General features: G+C 50.3%; 1 protein-coding gene across 1 annotated transcript; it reads left to right on the top strand.

Moving 5' to 3' along the window:
• The first annotated feature begins 4 nt into the window (after positions 1–4).
• On the top strand, positions 5–19419 carry DCPS (decapping enzyme, scavenger). The gene is given in 7 exon segments (XM_036397469.2): positions 5–238; positions 2887–3055; positions 11373–11518; positions 14084–14135; positions 14138–14196; positions 18051–18161; positions 18972–19419. Coding segments are annotated over 7 exon segments (972 nt in total). The 5' UTR covers positions 5–70; the 3' UTR covers positions 19239–19419.
• The last annotated feature ends 3359 nt before the right edge of the window (positions 19420–22778 follow it).

Here is a 22778-nt window from a genome sequence, read left to right as displayed (position 1 = left end):
CCAGGGGGCGCCATGGCTCAGCGCTCCCCGAGGCGCCGGCTCGTGCGCAGTGCGGGGGCGGGCGCGAGCCATGGCGGAGGGCCCGCAGCCGAAGAGGAAGCGGGAGGAGGAGGAGGAGAAAAATGGCGGGGCCGCCACTCAAGGCGGCGCCGCCGCCGCATTCACGCTTTCGGACCTGCGGGTGCGGCGCGTCCTTCGGGAGTCGGCGCGGGACAAGATCGTGTTCCTGCACGCCGAGGTACCGGGGAGTGGGGGGGCGGTCGCGCCGGCCGCCATCTTTCCCGCTGAGGGCACGGCCCCGCCCCCGGCGGCGCGCTCGGGCAGGCCCCGCCCCCGGCAGCGCGTGCTGCGAGCCCCCGGGCAGCCCGGCCCGCCTCGGCTTCGGCCCCGGCCCGCTTTTCCAGCCTAGCCTGGCCCGGCTCGGCCCCGGTCCGCTTTTCCAGCCTGGCCCGTCCTCGGCCCCGGCCCCGGCCCGCTTTTCCAGTCTAGCCCGGCCCGGCTCGGCCCCGGCCCGCTTTTCCAGCCTAGCCTGGCCCGGCTCGGCCCCGGCCCGCTTTTCCAGCCTAGCCTGGCCCGGCTCGGCCCCGGCCCGCTTTTCCAGCCTAGCCTGGCCCGGCTCGGCCCCGGCCCGCTTTCCCAGCCTAGCCTGGCCCGGCTCGGCCCCGGCCCGCTTTCCCAGCCCGGCTCGGCCTCGGCCCCGACCCGCTTTCCCAGCCCGGCCCGGCCTCGGCCCCGGCCCGAACCAGGCGGAGCTGGCGGCCGGGGAGGCGGCTGGAGGCCTTGTTGCAATCCTCTCGTTAGTATGATTTGGTGCCTTTGGGTTCCAGCACGTTGTTCGTGCTTGGTAGGTAAAGCGGCACTGGATTGCAAGCAGCTGTTACAAATAAGAAGCTTGACTAGGCCAATATTCAAGCAGCAATCATTTTATTAATTAATATGGTCAAGTATGAGCAATACAGTGCTGGGTACAGTGGGGGCAGTTTTCCCTCCAACTGCACACCGATAGTTGAGGGTTACAGGTATTTATAGGGGTACTCATCAGCTTTCTCAGCAGTTTCTATTCCAATTTTTCCTCATCGGCAGTTTCTATTCCCAATTTTTTATTGCATCACAATTCTATGCACTATTGTGATTTAGTTTTTCTCAGGATGTATCTCAAAAGGAGTATCCCCAGATAGTGGTGGTCTAGTTTCCGAAAGAAGAAAGATTAATCCCGTCTGGTGAAGTCCAGCTCCCCAGATGTGGTCCACCTTTTAATTACAAGGACTATAAATCTCATAACAGTGATGTCCAGCTTCCCTTGGTCAAAACTATAAATCCTTGAGTTGATGTTCATCTTCCTTTCTCAGGCTGTTTTTCTCTGCTTTATTAAGTTGTGAGATAAGCATATTTCCTTTATATATATTCCAAAGCTATAGTTTCAAGGACAGAAGCAATATTCTAAAATTATACTTTAAAAGGTTATTATTGCAGAGCTCTTTGTCTTAACTGCACGCAAAAAGCAACATTCTTAACGCTTTAATTCCAATGCTCCTAAATCAACCAAGGTTAATTGCAAACAAAAGATGGGTTCCAAAGGCCTTCTTCCATGCTTTACGTTCCTCAGTTATTATTAGAATTCGCAACTATCCCATTGTTGGTCTCCACACATATCGCAATCACAAATACACACATTGCCTGTATGTACCTGACACGAAACTCAGCTTTGTATTTCACACAGCGTGCTGATTCTGGGACTGTAAATAGTACAGCCATTACAGGAAAATGTGCAGTAATTCTTGGGGTTGTGCATGGTGAGGTTACCATGCAGCTGTCTCGGCCTCTGTCTCCTGAAGATGTTCAGCCAAGCAGGAGATGAGGACAGGGAGGTTCCAGGATGCTGCTTTGGTCTCGAGTCAGTGGGTTCCTGCAGTAACAACTGGGCACAAACCTGCTCAGAGGTTTATGTTTAGAAGGAGATAGAGGAGTCCATCAGCTTTATTCCAAGGGAGGGAGCCCACTGGGCCACATGACCGCAGGGTTTTCTCTCGAGGTTTTGGAGGGCGCAGCCTCCCTTTTATCCTAACTCCCGGCCGCATGTTTCCCTCTTCCACTCCCGATGGGCTGAGCTACTAGGGAGGTACAGCCTTCCCAAACCCCTTACCCCAAATCCACCCTTAAACCTGCCATTTTCCCCCGAAATTCAGGCTTGTGCAGACCCTTGTCTCTTTTTGGAGCCAAACTGCCCAATGTAAATCGAGACATTAAGACCCATTTCAAAGACATTAACACCCATCAAACTGTTTGTAAAGGCATCAGCACACATCTTCCTTCTCACGCTGACAGGGTTGGGAGCCCCAGGGGAGCCCTGTGGCTCTCCCCAGGTGGTGTGGTGAGGCCTCACCTGGGTTTTGTACAGACAGGAGCGAGGCTGGAGGATGTTCCACTCCCAGCATCTCCCAAAACCAGCGCGCTGAGGCCTCTGGATCAGGGGCTGTGGTTCCTTGGAGCAGGGCAGCAGTAAGGCCCCCTGCCCCAGATCTTGTTCCCTGACAATGATGCAAATCCCCAGGCCTGCCTTTGCCCTCTTCCTGGGAAGTGTCAGAGATGAAATTGGTGCTGTGGGTCAACAGGAAACCTGGGAGCATCCGGGGAGGTGCAGATGGGCTGAGTCATTGACCACATCCCCAGCTACCCCAAAAACCACTTATGTTCCCTTGTGGGGAGCAAATTCCTGCTGTGCTTCCAGGCAAATGTGCTGTTTGTTTTTGGATGGATGTCTGTCCTACAGGGGGTTTTGGGCATGAGGGCTGGGGGCTGCGAGGAGTCTGCCATGATCCCTGACCTCAGACTGTCCACCCAGTGCTGCATCTGTGTTGCTGATGACTTTATCCATTTGTATTCCAGAGGATTGGCCTCTCTGGAGAGGGCACAGATGCTGTAGTCATCCTGGAAAAGACTCCTTTCCAGGAGGAGAAGATCCCAGACCTGCTGAAGAAGCCCATGCACGCAGAGCTGCAGATGCACAATGACATTTACTGCACCTTCTACCTGAGCCCTCCCCCAGAGTTGAGTGGTGAGTGCCCTCAGCCCTGCCCAGGGATCTGGGAGGGCAGCTGGGATGCCAGGATATGGTTCCTGCCCATTCCAGAGGGGAGGATGCAGTGAGATGGGCAGGTGCCACTGCTGGGCCTGGCTGTGTCACCCTGGTTGTGGTTTGGTGACAGCAGCACACCTGGCCCAGGTGGGAAGTGTCACTATAGGACAAGAAAGAACACAAGCACACACACTGCTGCTCTCAAGGTGAAGAGAAAAAGGGAAGTTCATTTTCTGACTCCAACATTTATAGTTTTCTAAAAGTGACAGTGGATTGGAGGGTGACAGTGCCACCTCTCCAATGACACTGGACAAACCAACAGTCCATCAAATTTCTCCTCCTCCATAAAAGAATGCAAAACAATGAGTTATTTACAGAAGGTGTGTGAGAAAGTTTGTTACAAGAATGCAAACATCAGAAGGCTTAGAAAATCTTAAAAAAAACAAAGCAACAGGGGAGGTCAGTGGATTGTTGCCAGGCTAAAGGCAATGACTAATCCTGAGGCTTTGAATGCTGCCCTGTTTCTTCCCCTTTTTCCCATGCTATGGAGAGATGGCTCAGCTGATGAGGCACTGAATGGCCATCACTTGGTGACCTTGTACAGGAAGGTGCAGAAAGGCTCAGGGGTGTGGGTGATTGTCAGTGCTCTCAGTGCTCTTACTTGGGTGAGAAAGAGTTGTCTCCTTCCAGAATGTTTCTCTTGAAACAGTCTGCAGGGCACATGCAGCTGCTTCTCATCCCATGGTGGCACCTCATGGGCTTTTTTGTCTCCTGGTAAGAACAGGCAGTTTGTATTTGGGGCAGGATTTAAGGGCTGGTAACCTTGAGTGCTGGGGCAGATGACCCCCCCATCCCCCTTAAGACTTCACACATCTGTGTGTTATAAAACTCTGCTGATAACCAAGTATGACAAAGACTGATGAGCAGGTTGGGGAGCTGCAGTGCAAGGCTCTCACCCTGTGGAGGGGACTCTGTCCCAGTGGGAAGGTGTCCTGAAGTGCTGATGATTTCCAGCTGCCACTGAAAGGCTGGGCTGGTCTTTGGGCACTTCAGTTTAATCACAGAATTCCAGACTGTTTTGGGTTGGAAGGGACCTTAAAGCTTGTCTTGTTCCAACTCTCTGCCATGGCAGGGACTCCTTCCCCTGTCCCAGGCTGCTCCAAGCCCCATCCAGCCTGGCCTTGGGCACTGCCAGGGATCCAGGGGCAGCCCCAGCTGTTCTGGGCACCCTGTGCCAGGGCCTGCCCACCCTGCCAGGGAACAATTCCCAATTCCCAATATCCCTAACCCTAACCCTGCCCTCTGGCACTGGGAGTCATTCCCTGTGTCCTGTCCCTCCATCCCTTGTCCCCAGTCCCTCTCCAGCTCTCCTGGAGCCCCTTTAGGCCCTGGCAGGGGCTCTGAGCTCTCCCTGGAGCTTTTTCCTCTCCAGGCTGAACACCTCCAGCTCTCCCAGCCTGTTCCAGGGCAGAGCTGTTCCAGAGCATCTCCATGGCCTCCTCTGGACGTGCCCCAGTGGCTCCATGTTCTTCCTGTGCTGAGGACCCCAGAACTGGAGGCAGCCCTGCAGGTGGGGTGTCACGTGAGCGGAGCTGAATCACCTTCCACAATTAATTCCATCTGAATGCTGATGTATGTTTAAATTCCAGAAGTGCAGTAATAAAAGCCAATGCTTTCGTAAACAATAACACCCAAACAGGTTTAATTGTCAAAATTAATCTGAGTCCTTTAAGTAAGATGTTGTTGCAAGGCCAAGTTAAATATTCAGGATGTTTGATGTACCTTTCCAAAATTGTTCTTGTTTTAGCTCTGTTCCCATGGTGTAGGAGGGAGCACTGTCTGGATTTGTCAGTTTGAATTGTGCAAAACTCCTTTTCTCCTGTGAAGGACTCAAAGGTTTTGTTGTTGCAGTGAGTTTGAGTCTGAGGAAAACACCATAACACCACGGGTGTTGTTGGAAGAGGAGTTAAATCTCTTCTTTTTTAGCTGGGAAAGCTCTTGCTTGGGTGCTTGCTGTGTTCCAGCCCGGCAGGAGTTGCAGTGATTCCCACGAGGTGGCATTGCAAGACTGAAATCCCCTGGGCTGCCTCCAGCTCAGCCCTGCCCGCCTTTGCCTTCCTCACAGCACTTGGCTGCAGGGCTGTGGAGCTCCTCATTGCTCTGATAACAGAATTCCTTGTTTTGTTTAAGGCTTATGCCAGGTGCAAAACCCCTCCTGCATGTTTGAATAGGGAAGAAGCCTCTGGCTTTCTTCTGCTGAGCTTTTATCTTTTTAATAACTTTTAAATCTGTCTTTAAAAGGTAATTTTTTGCAATATTTGTAATATTACCCAGTGGTGCATCTTTGCTTCCCACCCCTGTCCTTGGCACCCCTCAAGTCGTTCTGGATGCTGAGCAGCCCCAAGCAGGAGATCAGGAGGGGGCTGTAGACCCTGGAGCTGCTGTCCAGGCTCCCTGAGTTGGAGTGGAGAGCAAGGAGGCTTCTTTTGAAGCAATTAGCAGCAAATAGCTGTTTGGTGGGCACATTGCATGAGCTGCTGGTGAACAGCTGGGCTGGCACTGGGCAAACATCCCTGTGTGTCAGGAGGAGAAGGAATTTACCCTTTGGAGCTGAGTCAGCCCAAGGACATAGTGTACAGTTGACATGAGGAATGTGGCTTAAAAACATAAACATGAGGAATTGCCTGTAAAGCTGCAGTCAGGGTTTGACTGACCTGGGATGTCCAGTGATAATGTGGAGACCCAGGGAGCCCTTGCTCAGGGTCTGTTGGCTCCTTAGTTGCAGGGTTAGAGTTCCAGGGTTTTATCTCGTGGTCCTCGCAAGTTTACACTTGGTTAGAAGGTAACAGTAAAATATTTTGTAGAAAAGGCCAGCCTTTGGCATTAAGCAGTTTCATGGAACAGTCCTATGTTGTGCGATGAAGGAATTTACCTGGGGGATCTCACAGCACCCTGGGCAACTGAACCCTGCCACACTCAGCCTCTTGCTTCTGAGGTGAGATAACCTCAAGGCAGAGGAAGTGGTGACTGAGTGCTGATGCCATGAGGAGCTGCCTCCAGAGCATGTTTCTCAGTGCTGTCTCTGTGCTCCCAGGAACCTGGAGCTCTTCATTCAGCTGGAGACTTCCTTCACTCTTTCCCCACCTCCATGTTGGCCAGCAGGAGCAGGGAGGTCATTCTTCTCCTGTAGTTGGCACTGGTGAGGCCTCACCTCACCTTGAGTGCTGTGTCCAGTTCTGGGCCCTCAGTTTAGGAAGGACATGGAGGGGCTGGAGTGCATCCAGAGGGGGCAACGAGGCTGGAGAGGGGCTGGGAACACAAACCCTGTGAGGAACCCCTGAGGGAGCTGGGGGTGCTCAGCCTGGACAAAAGGAGACTCAGGGCTGCCCCCACCACTCTCTACAAGAGAGATAGGCCTCCTTTCCTTCCTGAAAGGTGGTTGTAGTTGGGGGGTTGGTCTCTTTCTCCAGGCAGCACTGACAGAACCAGAGCACACAGCCTCGAGCTGCACCAATGGAAATTCAGGTTGGATATCAGGAAAACGTTTTTTTACAGAAAGAGTGATAAAGTTCTGGAATGTTCTGCCCAGGGAGGTGGTGGAGTCACCATCCCTGGGTGTGTTTAACAAAGCCTGGATGTGGCACTGGGTGCCAGGGTTCAGTTGAGATGTTGGGGCTGGGTTGGACTCGATGAGCTTGAAGGTTTCTTCCAACCTGGTCATTCTGTGAAGAGAGTTGGGTGCTGCTCCCTCTGTGCAGTCAAACCAGCACAGACCCCAAGCAGTGATGAGTTGTTTGGATGGTGACACAAGGAAAGGGAGGCCAAAGCATGTTACCTGAGCAAATGACTCCCCTCTGACCTCAGAAGGGACATTTCACTCTGATGAGATTTTTAGGTCTGGGAGCACACTGGTGTGAAGGCAGCACCAGATGAGTCTTGCTCATCTCATTGATTTTACTGCATGTGTCAAGGCTAAAATGGGAAATAACATTTGCAGAGAAGCCAGTTATGTTCAGAGTTTGTCTGAAGGGCAACCCAAACCCGTGGAGTTAGGAGAGGGGACTGAATTTGTGGGGAGTAGTGTATCAGAGCTGATGTGACTGTGCTGCTACCAAAGGCAGGCATGTGCATCTAAAATAAGATGCATTAAAATAAAGGCCACTTTCTGGATGTTGCTGTGATTTAAGAGGTAGCTTAAGCCTAGATGTGAGAGGAACCCCCAGCCTTGGCTCTCCCCTGCAGGGAGAGCAAGGGCTGATTTCACAGGAAGGGAAAAATTTTCCACTACCAAAGGCTGGATTGTAAAAGCCAGATGGTTCAATGTGCATATTGCCTGATAACATCTAATTCCTCACACCCATTTGCCAAGGAGAGCTTGATGTTTGTGGCAAAAAGCAGCCTCTTTGTGTCTGGCTGCTGTGGGGCTGTGTTTTTCCAAAGCTGTGCTGGTGTGATTCAAGGGCTCTTATCAGTTTCTAAGGAGTCTTTGCTCCCTGGCTGCACGCCGAAGCTTCTTATCTTTTTATCTTAAGATAATAACATCTTAAAACAAGCACAAGGGGAGAAGCTGTGGCTCCATTGCTCCAACATGGGGTGGAGAAATTGTGGGAAAAATGGGAGAGTGTGGAAGGAAAGTTTTCAGTCATTCAGGAAGTAATCCACATCCCAAAAAGTCTGGTTTCGGGTAGTGAAGAGCTGGAGAAACTTGCAGGAGCTGCAGTGGGAAGGCTGGTTCTTCTCCCTGAGTCTCCATACTTTGGCTGCCTCTGGGGTGTGCCCAGCCAAGGAAACTTCTTGCATTTGCACTTAAAATAAAAAGCTCAAGCCTGAAGCTGTGGGAGCATGTGGGGTGGTTTGGAGGATGGTGGGGGGTGTCACTGTGCTTTGCTCTGTGTTTTGCAGGGGTGGTAAACTGCAACTTTCCTCTTTGCAGTGCGTGTTACAGCTAAAGTCCCCTGAGCACCCCAAGTCCTCCTGCCATGAGCCCCAGGGGCCAGGCAGCCTTAGCTGAGTCCCTGGCAGCATGCTCGGCTTGCCCTGGCATGTGCTGGCCTTGGAAACTGTGAGCTCTTGCAAGCTTTATCCTTTGCAGCTTTAATTCATTCACTTAAGAGTGCCCCAGCTGTCTGGGACAAAGCCATGGGCACACCTGGCTGGGGCTGGGTTGGAATCCACTGTTCCTGTGTGACTCCTCTGCAGTTGTGACCATAAAACCAAACAGAGGCTGTTCATGCAGAAGGGGAGGTTATGTGTTAGATATTTACTTAGGGCATTATATATTTAGTTATGTCTGCATCCAAGGTGCTGTCTTTTCACCTGATGATGAGAAGACTGCTCAGAGCTGTGTGCAGCAGGAAACATGAAAAAAAAACCTGCAAGAGCTCAAATGTTGACCTGCCTGTTGTTCCTTGGCCTTGGCACCTTCCTGCATCTGATGGTGAGGTTGATTAGGGAGCTTATAAGTGAAAGCTCTGCTTCCTGCTAGCAAGGAGAGAAAAATGCACCCCTGCCCAAAAGGAGAAATAGGTTGTGCCTGCCCTGTGTGCTGCTCCTGGCTCCCTGGCAGGGTTACATCTGTCTAAAACAGGCTGGCAGTAGGTGTTAATGCTGCAGTGGGGTGGGAGAAGAGAGTGTGAGGCCTCTCCTCGCTGATGTGCTGAGCTGGAGTGGGATTTTGGCAGGGCCTGGGGACAGTGTGGCACAGAAGGGGATGAGGCATCATTAGTGAGCTTGGTGTGCCCTTTCCTACCTGCACGAGCTCTCTCTGCTCATATTTCATCCTCTCCTCCTGACAGCAGCTGCCTCCAGCCCTTTTTCCCTTAAGTTCCCCAAATGGTGTTCTGATTTTCCTTTTGTCTTGGGTTGTGTTTTCCTCTCTTGTTTTTAGCAGGAGAGGGGAGAAGTGTGTGCCTGGTCAATCTGAGCCTCCTTCTCTCCTGGGCAGTTTCCCAGCACTGTGGTGATTTCCCTCAAATGCCTGTCATAGAGTTACCAGCCTGGGCAGTTGTTCTCTGCCTCCTGCTCATCCAGGTTCCTTCAATTAAACCTCCTGGCTTTTTGTAACCTCCAGTTAGTTGATGGTCAGTCCTATCTTCCAGAATAAACCACAGCTGCTCTGTGGTGGCCCCGGGCCGGTGTTCAGGAACAGGCTGGCTGATGTGAGTCAGATGTGAGCAGAGACAATCCCTGATGCTTCAGCCAGCTTAGGAACCCACATCACGTGTCCAGCAGTTCCCTACCCCCATTTCCAGGCTGGGGCAGGCTTTGGGTGCCCCACGGTGTACGTGCTGCTCCGGTGCACATGGAGCCTGCCAGGAGCAGACTTGGAAACCGGAGTGTGGCCGTGTGCCAGCACTGGAAAGGTTTTGGGGCGAGCCTGGGCTCGCTGTGGATGTTTCCTGCAGCCGAGCCCAGGCTCAGCTGTGACTTGGCATCCTGTGTGCAGCTCCTAAGGACTGTCAGGCTCTGAGCAGGTATCAAACAGCCTCTCTGGCTGCAGTGATTGATGCTAATTAGCATTGCTGGGGCATTTTGGGGTTGATGAGACCTTTAGAAGGGAAATAATCATAAGTGAACCACAGCTTTTCCCCTGCCTTCTCTTCCAAACATCTGCTCAGCTGCAGCTGCACATTAAGGAGTCCTATGATCTCTCATTTAAAGCACCCTGAGCTCTCTCCTCACCATGAGCAGCCACCCCCCAGTTGGGGAGGTGCCAGGGAAGCCATTATGGGTCTCCTGAACCCCCACGCACTGTGGTTATCACCACCCAGCACTGAGGGGCTTTTGCTGCAGTTCTTGCTCTATTTTTGAGGTATAAAATCAAATTGTGAAAGTTTCAGCCTGAGGCTGGCTGTGGTATTTTATCTTTTGCCTTTTTTGTTTTCTCCCCAGTGCTTTGCTGATCTTTTTAAGTGAGGAGAGCTACAGCCTTGTCTTTTTTTCTTTGGTATTACATCACCCTGCTAGAAGTGCTAATTGAGTCCTGGAAAACAACCTTGTTTGAACATGTGTATGGTGGGAATCAGACCAGACTGCCCTTGTGGTTTGCATTTTCATATTTCATGTTACCAGCATTTTCCTGTGGATTTCATTAAGCTGGGTTTGGCATGGAATGAAAAGGCAGAGTCTCTCAGATTGTGCAGTGCTGACCTTAAAAAAACAGAAAGCAGAAAACTAAAAAAGACTCAAACCATCCTAAATCCTGGCTCTGGGAACAAATAGGTGTTTATATTCAGTGTCTAGCTAGCCTGTATACGTACTTAAGGCATGAAGCACAACTTTGGTGCCCTGCTGTGTGGGCAGACCCTGGGCACAGACTGCAGTGTTCACAGTGCCTCAGTCTGGTCTGCCTGGGGTTTGCTCAGGCTCATGGGGCTTTTCTCCTTCGTGCACTGAAGTTTATAGCAGCTTTGTCAACTGGGAAGGCAGAGACACTCCTGTGCCCTTGGAGCACCTTGGAGCTGTGGCAGGCTCCTTATCACACATCCAATCTTGGCCAAAGACGGATGTATTCCGTGTGTTTTGGCCCTGTGGGTAGGATGTGCTGCTGCTGACATCACAGTTGCCAGGTTGACAAGGTGAGCACTTGCATCCTGTTCAATGCCACAGAAATTACCCAGCAAAGTTCCAATCCTGAGGCAAACAGAAAATGTTTTGTTTTTGCCAGGGTAAATACTGAAATTATTTTTGTGGGCAGAGCATCACTCACCCCTCTTCCTTTGGCTCATCCTGGGCTGTGTTGACCTATCAGGTCACGTTGTTTGGTCTGGATCTGTCCCTGTGCCCTTGACTTCTTTGCCTCCTGTACTTGGGGCTTGAGGCCAAGCACTCTGAGCTCTGGGAAGAAGCTACTCCTTGGAATTCATCTGGGTTTGTGGCTGAAGTTGCTGGGTGCATCCTGTGAGCTTTGAATTTAAGTATGAAGAAGATGTGTCTCTGTCCCCAGGGTGGTATTTCTGTCCTGGTTGTTGACTGCACATAAACACTGCCCTGGGAGCCCCACCTCTGCCCCAGTGTTGCTAATAGGCATGAAAGAGCGAGTGTGGAAAAACTCAGACAGCCAACTCCTCCACCTGAACTGGAAAGACAGGCCCTGGCTGTGCCCTTGGCTTTTTCTTCCTCCAGAAAAGCAGCAGCAGTGCAGGAGGTTAAAGCACTTGTTTGCTTTCCATGTCCATTCTCCTTCACCCTCTCTTCAAAATGTCTTAGTGTGGCATTTTTTGGAAGGGAAAACAGGTTTGTTGGGGACTGAAGGAAGCAGCATGGTTGGTAACTCAGTCACTGTGTTTGTTCCTAGAGATCAAAGCCACGGTGGTGTACCCTGCCACAGAGAAACACATCCAGAAATATCTCCGTCAGGAAGTGCACCTCATCCGGGAGACCTGGGAGGATTACAGGAACATAACCCTGCCCTTCATCCAGTCCCAGAGCTTCAGCATCCAGGTACGGCTACCACGCCCTCTCCTGCAGACACGGATGGCTTTGGTCTCCTCTGTCAAAATGCTGCTGTCAGAAGGTTTCTCTGAAGCCCATGCTGGAGAGCTGAGAGTGTTCTGCCCCATCTCCCTGTTGGTTGTGTTGGTGTCCCCAACACAACCAACAGGGAGTCTGTGTCTGTGGTGCTGTCCCCTCTTATTTGGGTGGCTGGGACATCCTTTTCCATCTTTGCAGAAAAACATTTGCCTTAGAGCTGGACTTCAGGTTACCTTTCCCAAGGTTTCTGGAGAAACTGAGGTTTGTTTCTCCATTCCAAGGTTGGTTTCCTGGGCATTGGTGCTGTTCACTGGGCTTCCTAGGAGTCTCTGGGTTGTTGTGGAACTGGAAAGGCACAGAATGTGCTTGGATTTCTGCATCACAACTCACTCCTCCTGCCATTTAGCCCCTCAGTTCATATTCCATGTGGTGAAACTGTTACTTTTAGTGTGCTACTTGCCCCAGGCAGCCCCAGCTTTTTCCTTGGCTTTATCCTTTTAGACTCCCTGTTCACCTCCCTGTCTTTCTCCTTTAGTGACCAAAGGAATACAAGTCTGTAGGGATCAATTCATGCCAGCCTTTGCAGAAGGGGGAATAAACCAAATCCTGGGGCTGCTGAGGCTCACCATTAAAAATAACTCCCCCAAACTAACCAGGAGCCTTGGATGCTCCCCCCTGCCTTCCCCCATCTTTCCTGCTGCCTTAAACTGCAGCATTTATTAGCTGGAGAAAGGCAAGTGTGTGTTTCTATCAGGCCACAGCCTTCATGGAATATTTTCTTGGTGCTTTTGATCCCAAATTTCTTATGTTTCCTGGTGTAGCAGCTGCCTTCAGGAATTACTTGAGCTCTCACTCTGCCTCTTGCCCCAAATGCTTGTGGCTGGTTTCAGTACATGGAAACATGTTCCTGGTGACCATCAGGAGCATCTGCTGAGAAATCATGGTCAGTCCTTGACCTCTGGGATTTAATAATGCTGTTCCTTGTCTTTATCCAACTGGCTTTGCCAAGTGGAAGAGGAAATGTGAGGGGTGACAAATACCAGGGGACTACAGAGGCGTCTGTGTTTCCTGCTGGAAGAGACAAAGTGTGGATGCTTTCAGGATAATGGTTTCATTGTGGTGCCAGTCCCTGGACATGTGTTCTGCTTGTGCTGGGAGCAGCAGGAGCAGTCAGCCAAGGACCTGCCCATCACGAGGCAGCCTTGGGTTTAAAATTCAGCTCATCTGATCAGTGAACTTATTTAGGGCACTGATAGCTTGGCACTTGTGATCAGAGCAGGCTTAAAAATCCCAACAAAAGGCAAATGTCAATTTTCTGCTGAGCTTCCCTCTGAACTTCCCTCCCAGGGTTATGGAACAGAGTGAGCTTGTGCTGTGATTTTGAGAATCACTTGAAGAATCTAATCTCTAAGATGATGCTAAGGAGAAAAGATAACAATTTAAGTCAAAAATCCCAGATCAAGGTACGAGAAGTAGTTTTTTGCCTCCAGATGTATTCAGGTCAGTTCACAGCAATCCTAAATGTTTATTAGATTATTGAAACTCTTGATGGATTTCCCCCAAAGTGTCTGGGGGGAAATCCAGCCCAGCTCATTTGGTGTACTTGTGAAACTGGCTGCACCTTCCCTACCCACCTGGGGCAGCCAGAATATTTCAGACCTATATTTGGTGAGGAAAATGATGTTTCCAAACAACATTTTCAGCTTCCAAACTTTAGCAATTTCCTGCTGCCTTGTGTTACCACCTTCCAGGGACCGGGCTGAGGACTCCCTTGCCAGTCCAGTACTTAAGCTAGGCTTAAGCTAGAGCATAACATGCATTTTGGAAGTGTAAAGAAGGATGCTGGAGCTGAGGCTGGGAGCCAGGGAGAGCAAAGATGCTTTTCTCTGGTCTTACTCTGTCACTTATCCCTGGTGTCTTCCATTTCCATAACTCTTCTCTGAATGGTGCTTTGCCTTGCAGGAGGAGCACGGGGGGATAACCAGAGCAGGGATTACAGGCAGGCTGGAGGCTGGAACCTTAAGTATGGAAGAAGAAGAGTGGTGAGCTGTTTTCTAATCAGCCAGTGAGCCAAGAGACATGCATTGCCCAAAAAAACACAGGCCTTTGGTATCCCTGCAGAGAGCTGCCAGCACAGAGCCACATCCAACTCTGCTCCTTCCTCTTTGAATAGGAAACAAAATCAGCCAAGTTCCCTTCCCAGACCTGATTGTAAAGAGTTTGCTGCAGCTTGGGGGGTAAAAAAGATGTAAACAGCCCCATGGTGCTGCAAGAGGTGTGTGCTGAGCCCCACAAGAGCTGGGTTCCACTGCTTTTTACTGAAGTGCTCATAATATTCTGGAGTTTATTGGTTGATGAAGTGTTTTATGGCTAATTAATTACAAATTATTTGGTCATTTAAAATAAAATTGGCAGGTTTTTTATAAATTCTAGTTGCAGAGAATGTGCAATAATCCATGTGCTAGGGCTAAATGCACCTGAGGTGTTGTTTTTTTAATTCTCTGCTGACTTCTAAATCACATATTTCTCTTTCAGTGGGTGTATAATATCCTGGAGAAGAAAGCTGAGGCTGATCGAATCGTCCATGAAAACCAGATCCTTCCAATGGCTTTGTTCTGGTTCCAGATTTAAAGTGGAATCAAAACCAGGTTGGTTTGCTCCTCTAATGCTGCCTGTCTGAAGGTAATCCAGAGGAAATGTCCACTTTCAGGCTACTAAGAGCACCCTGAGAGAGTCTGAGTAGGTTTCTGTGCACACTGTTGGTAGTGATGACGTTGCCAGGGCCTTTTAGCCCAAGCTGATTAGGAATGCTGCAGACCCAGGCTGTTCTCTCCTGCTGAGATGTATTTATTAGATTTACTTTCTCTTGTCCATATCAACCCAAATGTTGTCAGGATGTGTTCAAACCAAAACCCTGTGTATTTCTTCTGCTGAACTTGTCTGGTTTTTGGTTTTGTTTTTTTTTTTTTTGTTTTTTTGGTTTTTTTTTGCAAACCTTGACTTGAGGTGCAAACCAGGCAGCTGTGTTGCCCTTTAGTTGCTGCAATTAACACTCCTCCACAGTGTTAAACAGATGGTTCTTGGCTGATGAGCAGCTGCTTTACCCCTTGTGGGAGTGGCCACTTGGTGAAAGTGATTTCTAAGACCAGGCTGTAATCCTAAATTGAGAATTATTTCTTGGGTTCTGGCTCCCTTTTTTGCTTTAAATTTGAGGAGGTGAAACTCCATACACACACCCCTCCCTTGAAGTTAGTGGCATCAAAAAAAGTTCCCATCATGTTTCTGATCCTCATATGCTTCTGCAGGGGGCATGTGGGGAGAGTTGCTGAATGATTAAGACTTAGAAATGGAAATTAAAACTCAAGAAAATGGGAACAGAAGGCTGCTGGTGGGCAGCTCCATCCTGTGTGTCTGTGCAGGGAGCAGCTGTTTGTGGTGCAGAGCTGAGCTGTCTCGGGGAGTCCCTGCAGGGCAGTGTCTGCTCCCTGTGAATTCCTTGCACATCACTTACTCCAGAAATCCCCTGTCACGAGCTGATGGGAAAGCTAAGCTCGAATTTCCACTTGGTCACCAGAGGCACACCCTTCTTCCTGATGAGGTTTTGCAGCACAGGGGATGCATGTCCAGCTTGTAGGATGTGCCCTGTTCAGTGCCCTCCCAGTGGAGCAATATTTAAAAACATGCAGCCTATTGTCCCTTTCCTTGCTGTGAGCAAAGCTTTGGTGGATATCGTTGTGTGCTGCAACCAGGCTTTGCAACTCATGTCACGATTGGGCTAAGTCATAGATGGGCTAAAATTTGTGTTTGGATTTCTCTAAAGACCTGCTGCATCCACATCTCCCAGCTGCTGTGGTCAGGGAGTGCCTCAGTGGTAGGATTTGTCCTTAGGAGAGGTTTTCCCATGTTCCTGTTGCCTCTTGGAGTGCTGAACAGGATCTTCTGGACTTCTCCACAACTGCTGGGCTGCTGTCTGCACCCCAGTCATCCCTGGAGCTATCTGGGCCCTTTGCACTGCTGATCTCCTTCCCAGGCAGGCAGACAGCATCCAGGTTGCCTTTGAGCCAAGGAATTTCTTCTTGGCTGTGGGTGGCACTGAGCCAGAGCTGATCCTGACAGCCCCGGGGCTGCCAGGGAGCACAGGTTCCTTGTGCCACATCCCACCTGACAGGCAAGGCTGCTGAATGAAATCAGGGAGGTGAGATGGTGAGATGCAGCTCCCAGCAGGACTCTCCCTCAGAAGTCCTTTGAGCAGTGTGGCCTCACTCCTTTAGTCCCTGGCCCACAGATCCCACAGGTGAACTATGAACTCACCTGCAGTTATTTCAGACTACTGGATGGGGGGGAAATTCCCTTTAGCACTGTGAAATCTGCTGGTCTCAGCCTTCTGGGTGCTGCTACCCAACCTTGATAATGGTTTGAACTGGTTTTTTGGGCCTTTTTTTTTTTCTCTTTTTTTTTTTTTTTTTTCTTTCACAACTTTTGAGGTGGTTTCAAATCTGCAGGAGCCCTGAGGCGTTGCCTGAAGCGATGCCTGGCATGACATCATTCCAGGCCTTTTTAGCAACAGGCTTATTTGTTTCAAACAGCAACATGCAGATGTTGTTCTAAGGAGAAGAGCTGTTTGCTTTTCCTCTCATCAGCCAGCCTGGAGCCAAAGAGCACAAGCTGATACACTGTCTTTTTCTGGAGCTGTGCATGGGAATCAAATAGAACCCTGAGCATGGCTGTGCTGGCTGGTGCAGGAACAGCTCTGTGCTTCAAGAGCTTTGTGAAGGGTTCTGAGAGCATCCTCTGAGACCAGCATCTATTTCCAAAGAGCTGCATTGGGTTTCTCACAGCCCTGAAGTGATCTGCTGGATCTTGAATATCCAAACCCTTTACTGTCCAGTGTTTATATTATCAAGCCACTAACTGAGCTGGAGGAGACTGGGATTTTAATGTTTTTTAAAGTGTAATGATCCACAACTTTGTGTTGTGTTAAACATAGAATGTGCTGAGTGCTTCAGGGGATGCCAGAGGTTTGTCTGAGAGCTGCTCAAGGGACATATTTTATCTGCCCTGGGTTTGCACAGTGACCAGTTAGGCCTTGAAAACTGTTATTTATAGACCTGATGTGATTCAAAAGTGGCCAGCTGTTTGCACAGTGGAAAAGTAGTGAGCTTATCACTTATCACTGGGAAAGGTTTCAGTTTAAGTTTTAGCCACTTTAGTTTGTTGCAGTCCATGGTGGTGCTGGTGGACACAACCTTCCCTGAGACCAATGGGCAGGAGCAACAAGAGCACCAGCACAGACACACACTCACACTCACACACAGACACAGCAGCACAGCTGGGAAGGCACGGGAGGGTCCAGGCATGGAGCTCCAACATGCTGGAGGTGTCAGGGGACAAAGACAAAGGAGGGTCCAGGGTATAAATCCAGGGAAAGAGGGGGCAGAGGAGAGCCTCAGGGTCTGAGGGCTCAGGGGTGGTACACAGGGAATGCCAGGGTATATGGACAGGGTTACACAAACCAATGGGGTAATGGGGAAGGGAGAACTCACCAGGACATGAACATATAAGGGTAAAAGGGGTAGGGAAGGCCAACAGGGAGGACAGAACTGGGACAAATTAACATAGTGCTGCAGAGCACCATGGGGGAAGCTTCTTTGCTCACCCTGAGGTGTGAGGAATGCCTGGAGCCTAAGGTGCATCTCTCCAGAGCATCACTGTTGTCTTCTCCCCAGTAGGCTCATGGCTTTCCACAGTGGTTCACTGTAAATGCTCATCTCAGCTGTCACTGAGAATGCTGTGGGCTGTGCATGGGGGTGCTGGCAGGGGCTTAGTGACCTTACATGTCTGGGTGGGTTCCTGCACCTGGTCTCCAGCCTCCAGTCACACAGAGAAAGCATTTTTGAGGTGCTCAGGAAGATGTGAAGGTGGGAAGGGCAGCACCGAGTGCAATGCTCACAGTACAAGAGGGCTGGTCACTCCATCTGCCTCTAATGCTGAGAAAGTACTTGTGATCCCACTGTTTATGGGTTGGGATGAGGCTGTTCTCTTCTGGTCATTTCTGGACAAAACCCAGAAATGATGCTTTAAGGTGTAGTGGGATTGTGGGTGAGCTCATCCCATACTGGGACATTCAGCCCCCTGTGGTTGTTGAAGACCAGTATCCCGGTATGACACAAGGATCCCTTTATAACACAAATATCCCTGTGTACCAAAATATCTGTGTATGACACAAGAATCCCTGTGTGGCACAAATATCCCTGTGTAATGCAAATAACCCTGTATGACACAAATAACTCTGTGTAACACAAATATCCCTGCATGGCACAAATGTCCCTGTGTGGCACAAGTATTCCTGTGCAGCACAAATGTCCCCGTATGGCACCAGAATCCCTATATAACAGCCTGGGAAGCTGTGAATGGTGTGTCAGGCCCAAAGATGGGGCCTGAGTCAGATGGGATTTATTTTTTCCATGTGCTGTTTGTGTGTCCCCCCCATGCCCACCTGCAGCTGGATGACCTGTACCTGATCGCCCTCGTGCACCGCCGGGAGATCAAATCCCTGAGGGACCTCACGGCCGAGCACCTCCCGCTGCTGAGGAACGTCCTGCAGGAAGGGAAGGTGAGTGTGAGCCTGGTCCCACGCTGCTGCCCTGGCCAGGGAGAGCTTGGCTGCCTCTGCAGAGGCACGCCCTGGGTTTTCTGGCACAGCATCTGCCTGGGGACTGCTCCTCAGGAGATAATGACTCATGAAACAGGGCTGTGTTGCCCTCTCTGCCTGGACAGCCTGGCTCCTGCTCTCCATCAGCACCTTCCCCAGATCATGCCACATCCAGGTGCTGTAGGAATGCTCTATACTTCCTGTTAGCAGTGAGCTCTTCATATTAACAACCCCATCCCAATCCCTTGCCTGTTCTCACTGGCTGATGTGTTTTTCCACAGGGTGTGTTTGGGAGATGGATGTGCAGTAGCTTCTCTTTCTTTCACTGTGTTAGAATTTGGAAAGTAATTGCACTAGGGAAGGTGGGAGATTAATTAAGAGATTAGTCAGGGGATTGCAGCGAGCGGAGCCGGCGTGCCGGAGTTTGCTGTTGCTGTTCACAGCTTTAATTACACTGGCTGGTAACGGATCCCTGTCACTTTTCCAATGAGTTGGAGTGATAAGGGTGAAAGGGAAAATGATAGGGGTGGATAGCACATCCCATCATGGAGAGATAAAAGTGGGGCAGCCGGAGGCCTTGCTCTGTGCCTGCAGAGGCTGAAATGGAAGGTGGGGAAGAGTTCTGTCCTTCCCAACTTCCCCTTTTCCCTTGCTGTGAGGAAGCTGAACTCCCTTTTACCTTTCTCTATACCTTTCCTGCCATCCAGGGATGCTCTCCCCCATCCATTCCAAGGTTTTGCCAGTGCTGAGCTCTCTGTTTCCCCTCTGCAGGAGGCCATAGGGAAGCGCTTTGGTGTGCCCGGCTCCCAGCTGCGGATCTACCTGCACTACCAGCCCTCCTACTACCACCTGCACGTGCATTTCACTGCCCTGGGCTATGATGCACCAGGCAGCTCCGTGGAGAGAGCCCATCTCCTGGCTGATGTCATTGACAACCTGGCCATGGACTCCATGTACTACCAGAAACGGGCTCTGACCTTCCCCCTGCGGGCTGATGAACCCCTGTTTAAGAAGTTCCAGGAGGCAGGAAAAGTGTGAGGAGGCAGAGGTGTTTTTGTATAATTTTTTTAAAAAATAAATACCCATTTTTGGGATTTTTTTAAGGTTGTGTTCCTTTTATGTTTTTAAACTCTGTTTTTGTACAAGGTGGGGCTGATGATCCTTTGCTATGGAAACGGTGTTGTCTGTTCAAGTCCCATTAAAACAGTGATTGAATAAACCCCTTTGAGTGTGCTGGATTTTACCTCAGACTGGGTGCCTGTGGGATGCTGTGAGCAGAGGGGTTTGGGTGGGAGTGGCTTTGTGTATCCATCTTTTCCACCAGTCCCCAGATGTCAGCCCAAATAGGGTAATAGGTAGATGGACAGGTCCAAAAAACCCTGCTATCCTCAGAAAGCTTCGTGTGTTTCTACAGATTTACCCCTGGGAGTGAGATTGTGCTTTCCTTGAGCAGGGAGGGGTGCCTTGCTCCAAAGAACTCCAGTGACTAACCCGAGTCCTCACCCTTCCTGTCTGGCTGTGTGGAGACAAATGCTGTGTGCTGCCTGATCCCCAGCCTGAGAGCCATCACCCCTCTGCTGCTCCTTAGTCATCTGTGTCTGAAACAGCCTCTTGTGCAGGGACAGCCCTTTCTGACAGAGGCTGCTAAGGGTTTGCAAGGATTATGGGTTAAAACCCCCCAGAAATAAATAATAGTGCTCTTCCTTCTGCTGAGGTGGTGGCAGGATGGGAGAGTGCCAGGAGCTGGATTCAATGATCCACTGTGGTGAAAGACCCAACTTCTCTGGGTGCAGGGAGCTTCCTTGGCCACCCAGCCGTTGGTTCCCTGGCAGCCTCTCCACTGAGCACCAACCTCTGAAAACTTCATGAGTTCTTGGTGTCAAGGAGGGCTCTGGTTTCTGGTTGGTAACCAGGGATGTAATTGCAGGAATCATCTTGCTGCTACCCCAGTTCTTCGCTCCTTTCCACACCCTGAGCTCTAAGAGGGTTTTTTTTGCTGATGGTGGAAAACCCAGATGGGATTTATTTTTTCCAGGCTGCTGGCTGTGCCGGAGCAGAACCTGGAGCTGGCTGGAGCAAAGTGCCATCATTGGAGCTGCCCTGGGGCTCTGCTCAGCTCATCCCATTTATAAATATTGAGGTCAGGCAGCTCCCTGATGCCTTTTAGCAGCAGGGAGAGGCAGAGCAGCTGGATGCAGCCACCTTCTCTTATTTCTCTGCAGAAATTCCCATTTCCTGGGTGAACACTTGGGGTTGGTGATCTTAGAAGTATTTTCCAAATTATTCTTGGAGTCTAGAAATGCAACCTATAGTAAGAAAGCTGCAGTTATCTGCTGTGGGAGCCTTTCCCTCTTGCTTCAGCTCTACCCACCTCTAGAGCAGAGCAGGCCAGTTGATTTGGGGAGCTGGGGAGCTTTAGGATGTGGACATGGTCAGCGGGGTTGCCTGTCCCATGGCTCTCCCCTTCCCTAGGTTTTATATTGCTAAGGGACAGGGATGATTTTTTCCCCATACCAAAGCATTTTCTCTGCCAAGGGGAGCTTGGTCTCTTTTGGTGAGGGAACATCCCAGTTTTATGTCTCCACCCAGGAGACAGAGATGGCTCTGTTCCAGCCCAGGAACGGAGATGGTTAAACAACACAGGCCCATGCTGTTTCTAAGGAAGCCTCCCTGGTCCTCAGGTATTGAAAAAACACCCTCAGTCTTGAAAATAGACTCTCAGAGGGCTGTGACAGACAACCAAGCAGCACATCTTCCACAGACCATCTGCCTGGCTCCCGCTGGATCGATCGTTTTCCTGGGAGACTGCACTGGAGAGCAGGGAGTGCATGCTGTCCCAAAAGAAGGGGTCAGGGGGCGGCATTCTGATGGATCTGCAGCCTTCAAAGGATTAACTGAGGTCCTGGGGCTGGGCCTGCACAGCCAGATGGCATTCCCAGGCTGTGGCTTGAGGAAGGGTGAGCCTGAGGTGATCCAGGACAAAGCCGGCTTGTGCTGGCCATGAATCGCCACATTCTTGTCCCTCTGGAGCAGATGCTGCTGAGGGCATTCCCTTCCTCCTTTCTGAACAGATCCTGCTTGCCTGGCTCCTGCTTTGGCCTCATCACCCTCTTGGGAGCGTTTTGGCTGTGCTGTGATGGATGGCACAGCCTCTGCCCGTGCCCTGGTGGGGCAGGACACCAGTCCTGTCCTGCACTGGTTCCCCAAACCTTTCTGTCGGTGTGAGTTCCAAAGGGTGATGGCAGAGCTCGTTACAAATTCACTTCTCAAACTGCCAGCAATTTTTCCCTCTCTTTTCTTCTCCAAGTTACTCAGCGCTCATCATGCTGAATTAATCCAAGTGGCAGTTTATCCTTTGTAAATTAAATATTAGGGCAGGGTGTAGTCATTCACAGTGACTAACAACCCAGCAAAGCTCCTGGCACTCTGCTACAGCAGCAAATATATTCCCATTTTCTGGTGGGCTTTGAACCCTGTTGTCTGCTGAGGCTGTGGTGGCCACAGAGAGCTTGTGGTTGGTTTTTGGGGTCCACCCAAGGGAAGACAGGTACCTTGTGACTGCTGGTGTCCTGAGATCCCTTGGGATGGACACACCTGGTGTCCAACACTTGGTATGGGATCACCATTGCTTCCCAAACCTTGGTGGTGCTTGAGCCACAGCACTGTGACCTCTTGGCGCAGAGGTCTGGGCCATCCCTGATCCTGGATTTGCATCTCTGCAAGGGCTTTTATCCTGCTCCCAGTCCTGTTGATGTTGCCCTGGGCCATGGGGGGGATGCTGGAGATGGAGACCATCACCCCAAAACGAGCCCATCCACCATCACCAGCAGGATGCAGCTGCTGAGGACTGAGAAGATCTTGGGAAGAGAAGCTTTACAGCCTTTTTAAATATTCCTTCTGTCTTGGGGGCACAGCAAAAATAGACATTTGGGATGCATTATTATTGCTGGAGTTTCATTGAATGCTGTTTATTATTTTCAGATGCAATAAACCAAGATGTGGAACACATGAGACCAAAGGGTCAAAATATCCTTCAAGCAAATCCCTGCCGAGCTGTGGCCCCACTAATTATCCCAGATTGTCTACAAGTCTGTGGCAATTAAAACCTAATTATAGCAAGTTCTCCTGTCACCACGGGTAAAACTGCCCCACTTGTTAATAGCAAGGAAACTCCAGCTTAAGAAGGATGAGAAATGAGGCAAAGATTCCCTTCAAATATGGATGTAGTTCCCTTGGCAAAATCAGATGTGTCAGCTTGACAGATATTTTATCAATTTATATTGGCACCGGACATGTTGTCTCAGGGATTGGCAAAACTCACCCCAGGCAGGAGGGATGAGTTTGAGGCTGCAGACATAAAAATAAAGTTTTGAGGGGAATTAAAAATACTTCAAAAGTTGATTGCTAATTTTGTGTGTTGTGGGGCGGGATGGAAATGGAATCCCATGGGAGAGCAAGGTGGCCTGACATGGGGCATTCCTGTGGTGAAGAGTAATTCATTTTCAGGAAAAAGAAAAATACTTAATATTAGTTGATGATTTCAAGCAAAGCCATCCCCAGGGTGTTTGTGTGCCATCT

The sequence above is a fragment of the Molothrus ater genome, chromosome 22 (assembly GCF_012460135.2).
Source record: "Molothrus ater isolate BHLD 08-10-18 breed brown headed cowbird chromosome 22, BPBGC_Mater_1.1, whole genome shotgun sequence".
Lineage (NCBI taxonomy): Eukaryota > Metazoa > Chordata > Aves > Passeriformes > Icteridae > Molothrus > Molothrus ater.
This window is presented reverse-complemented; position numbering and strand designations above follow the sequence as displayed.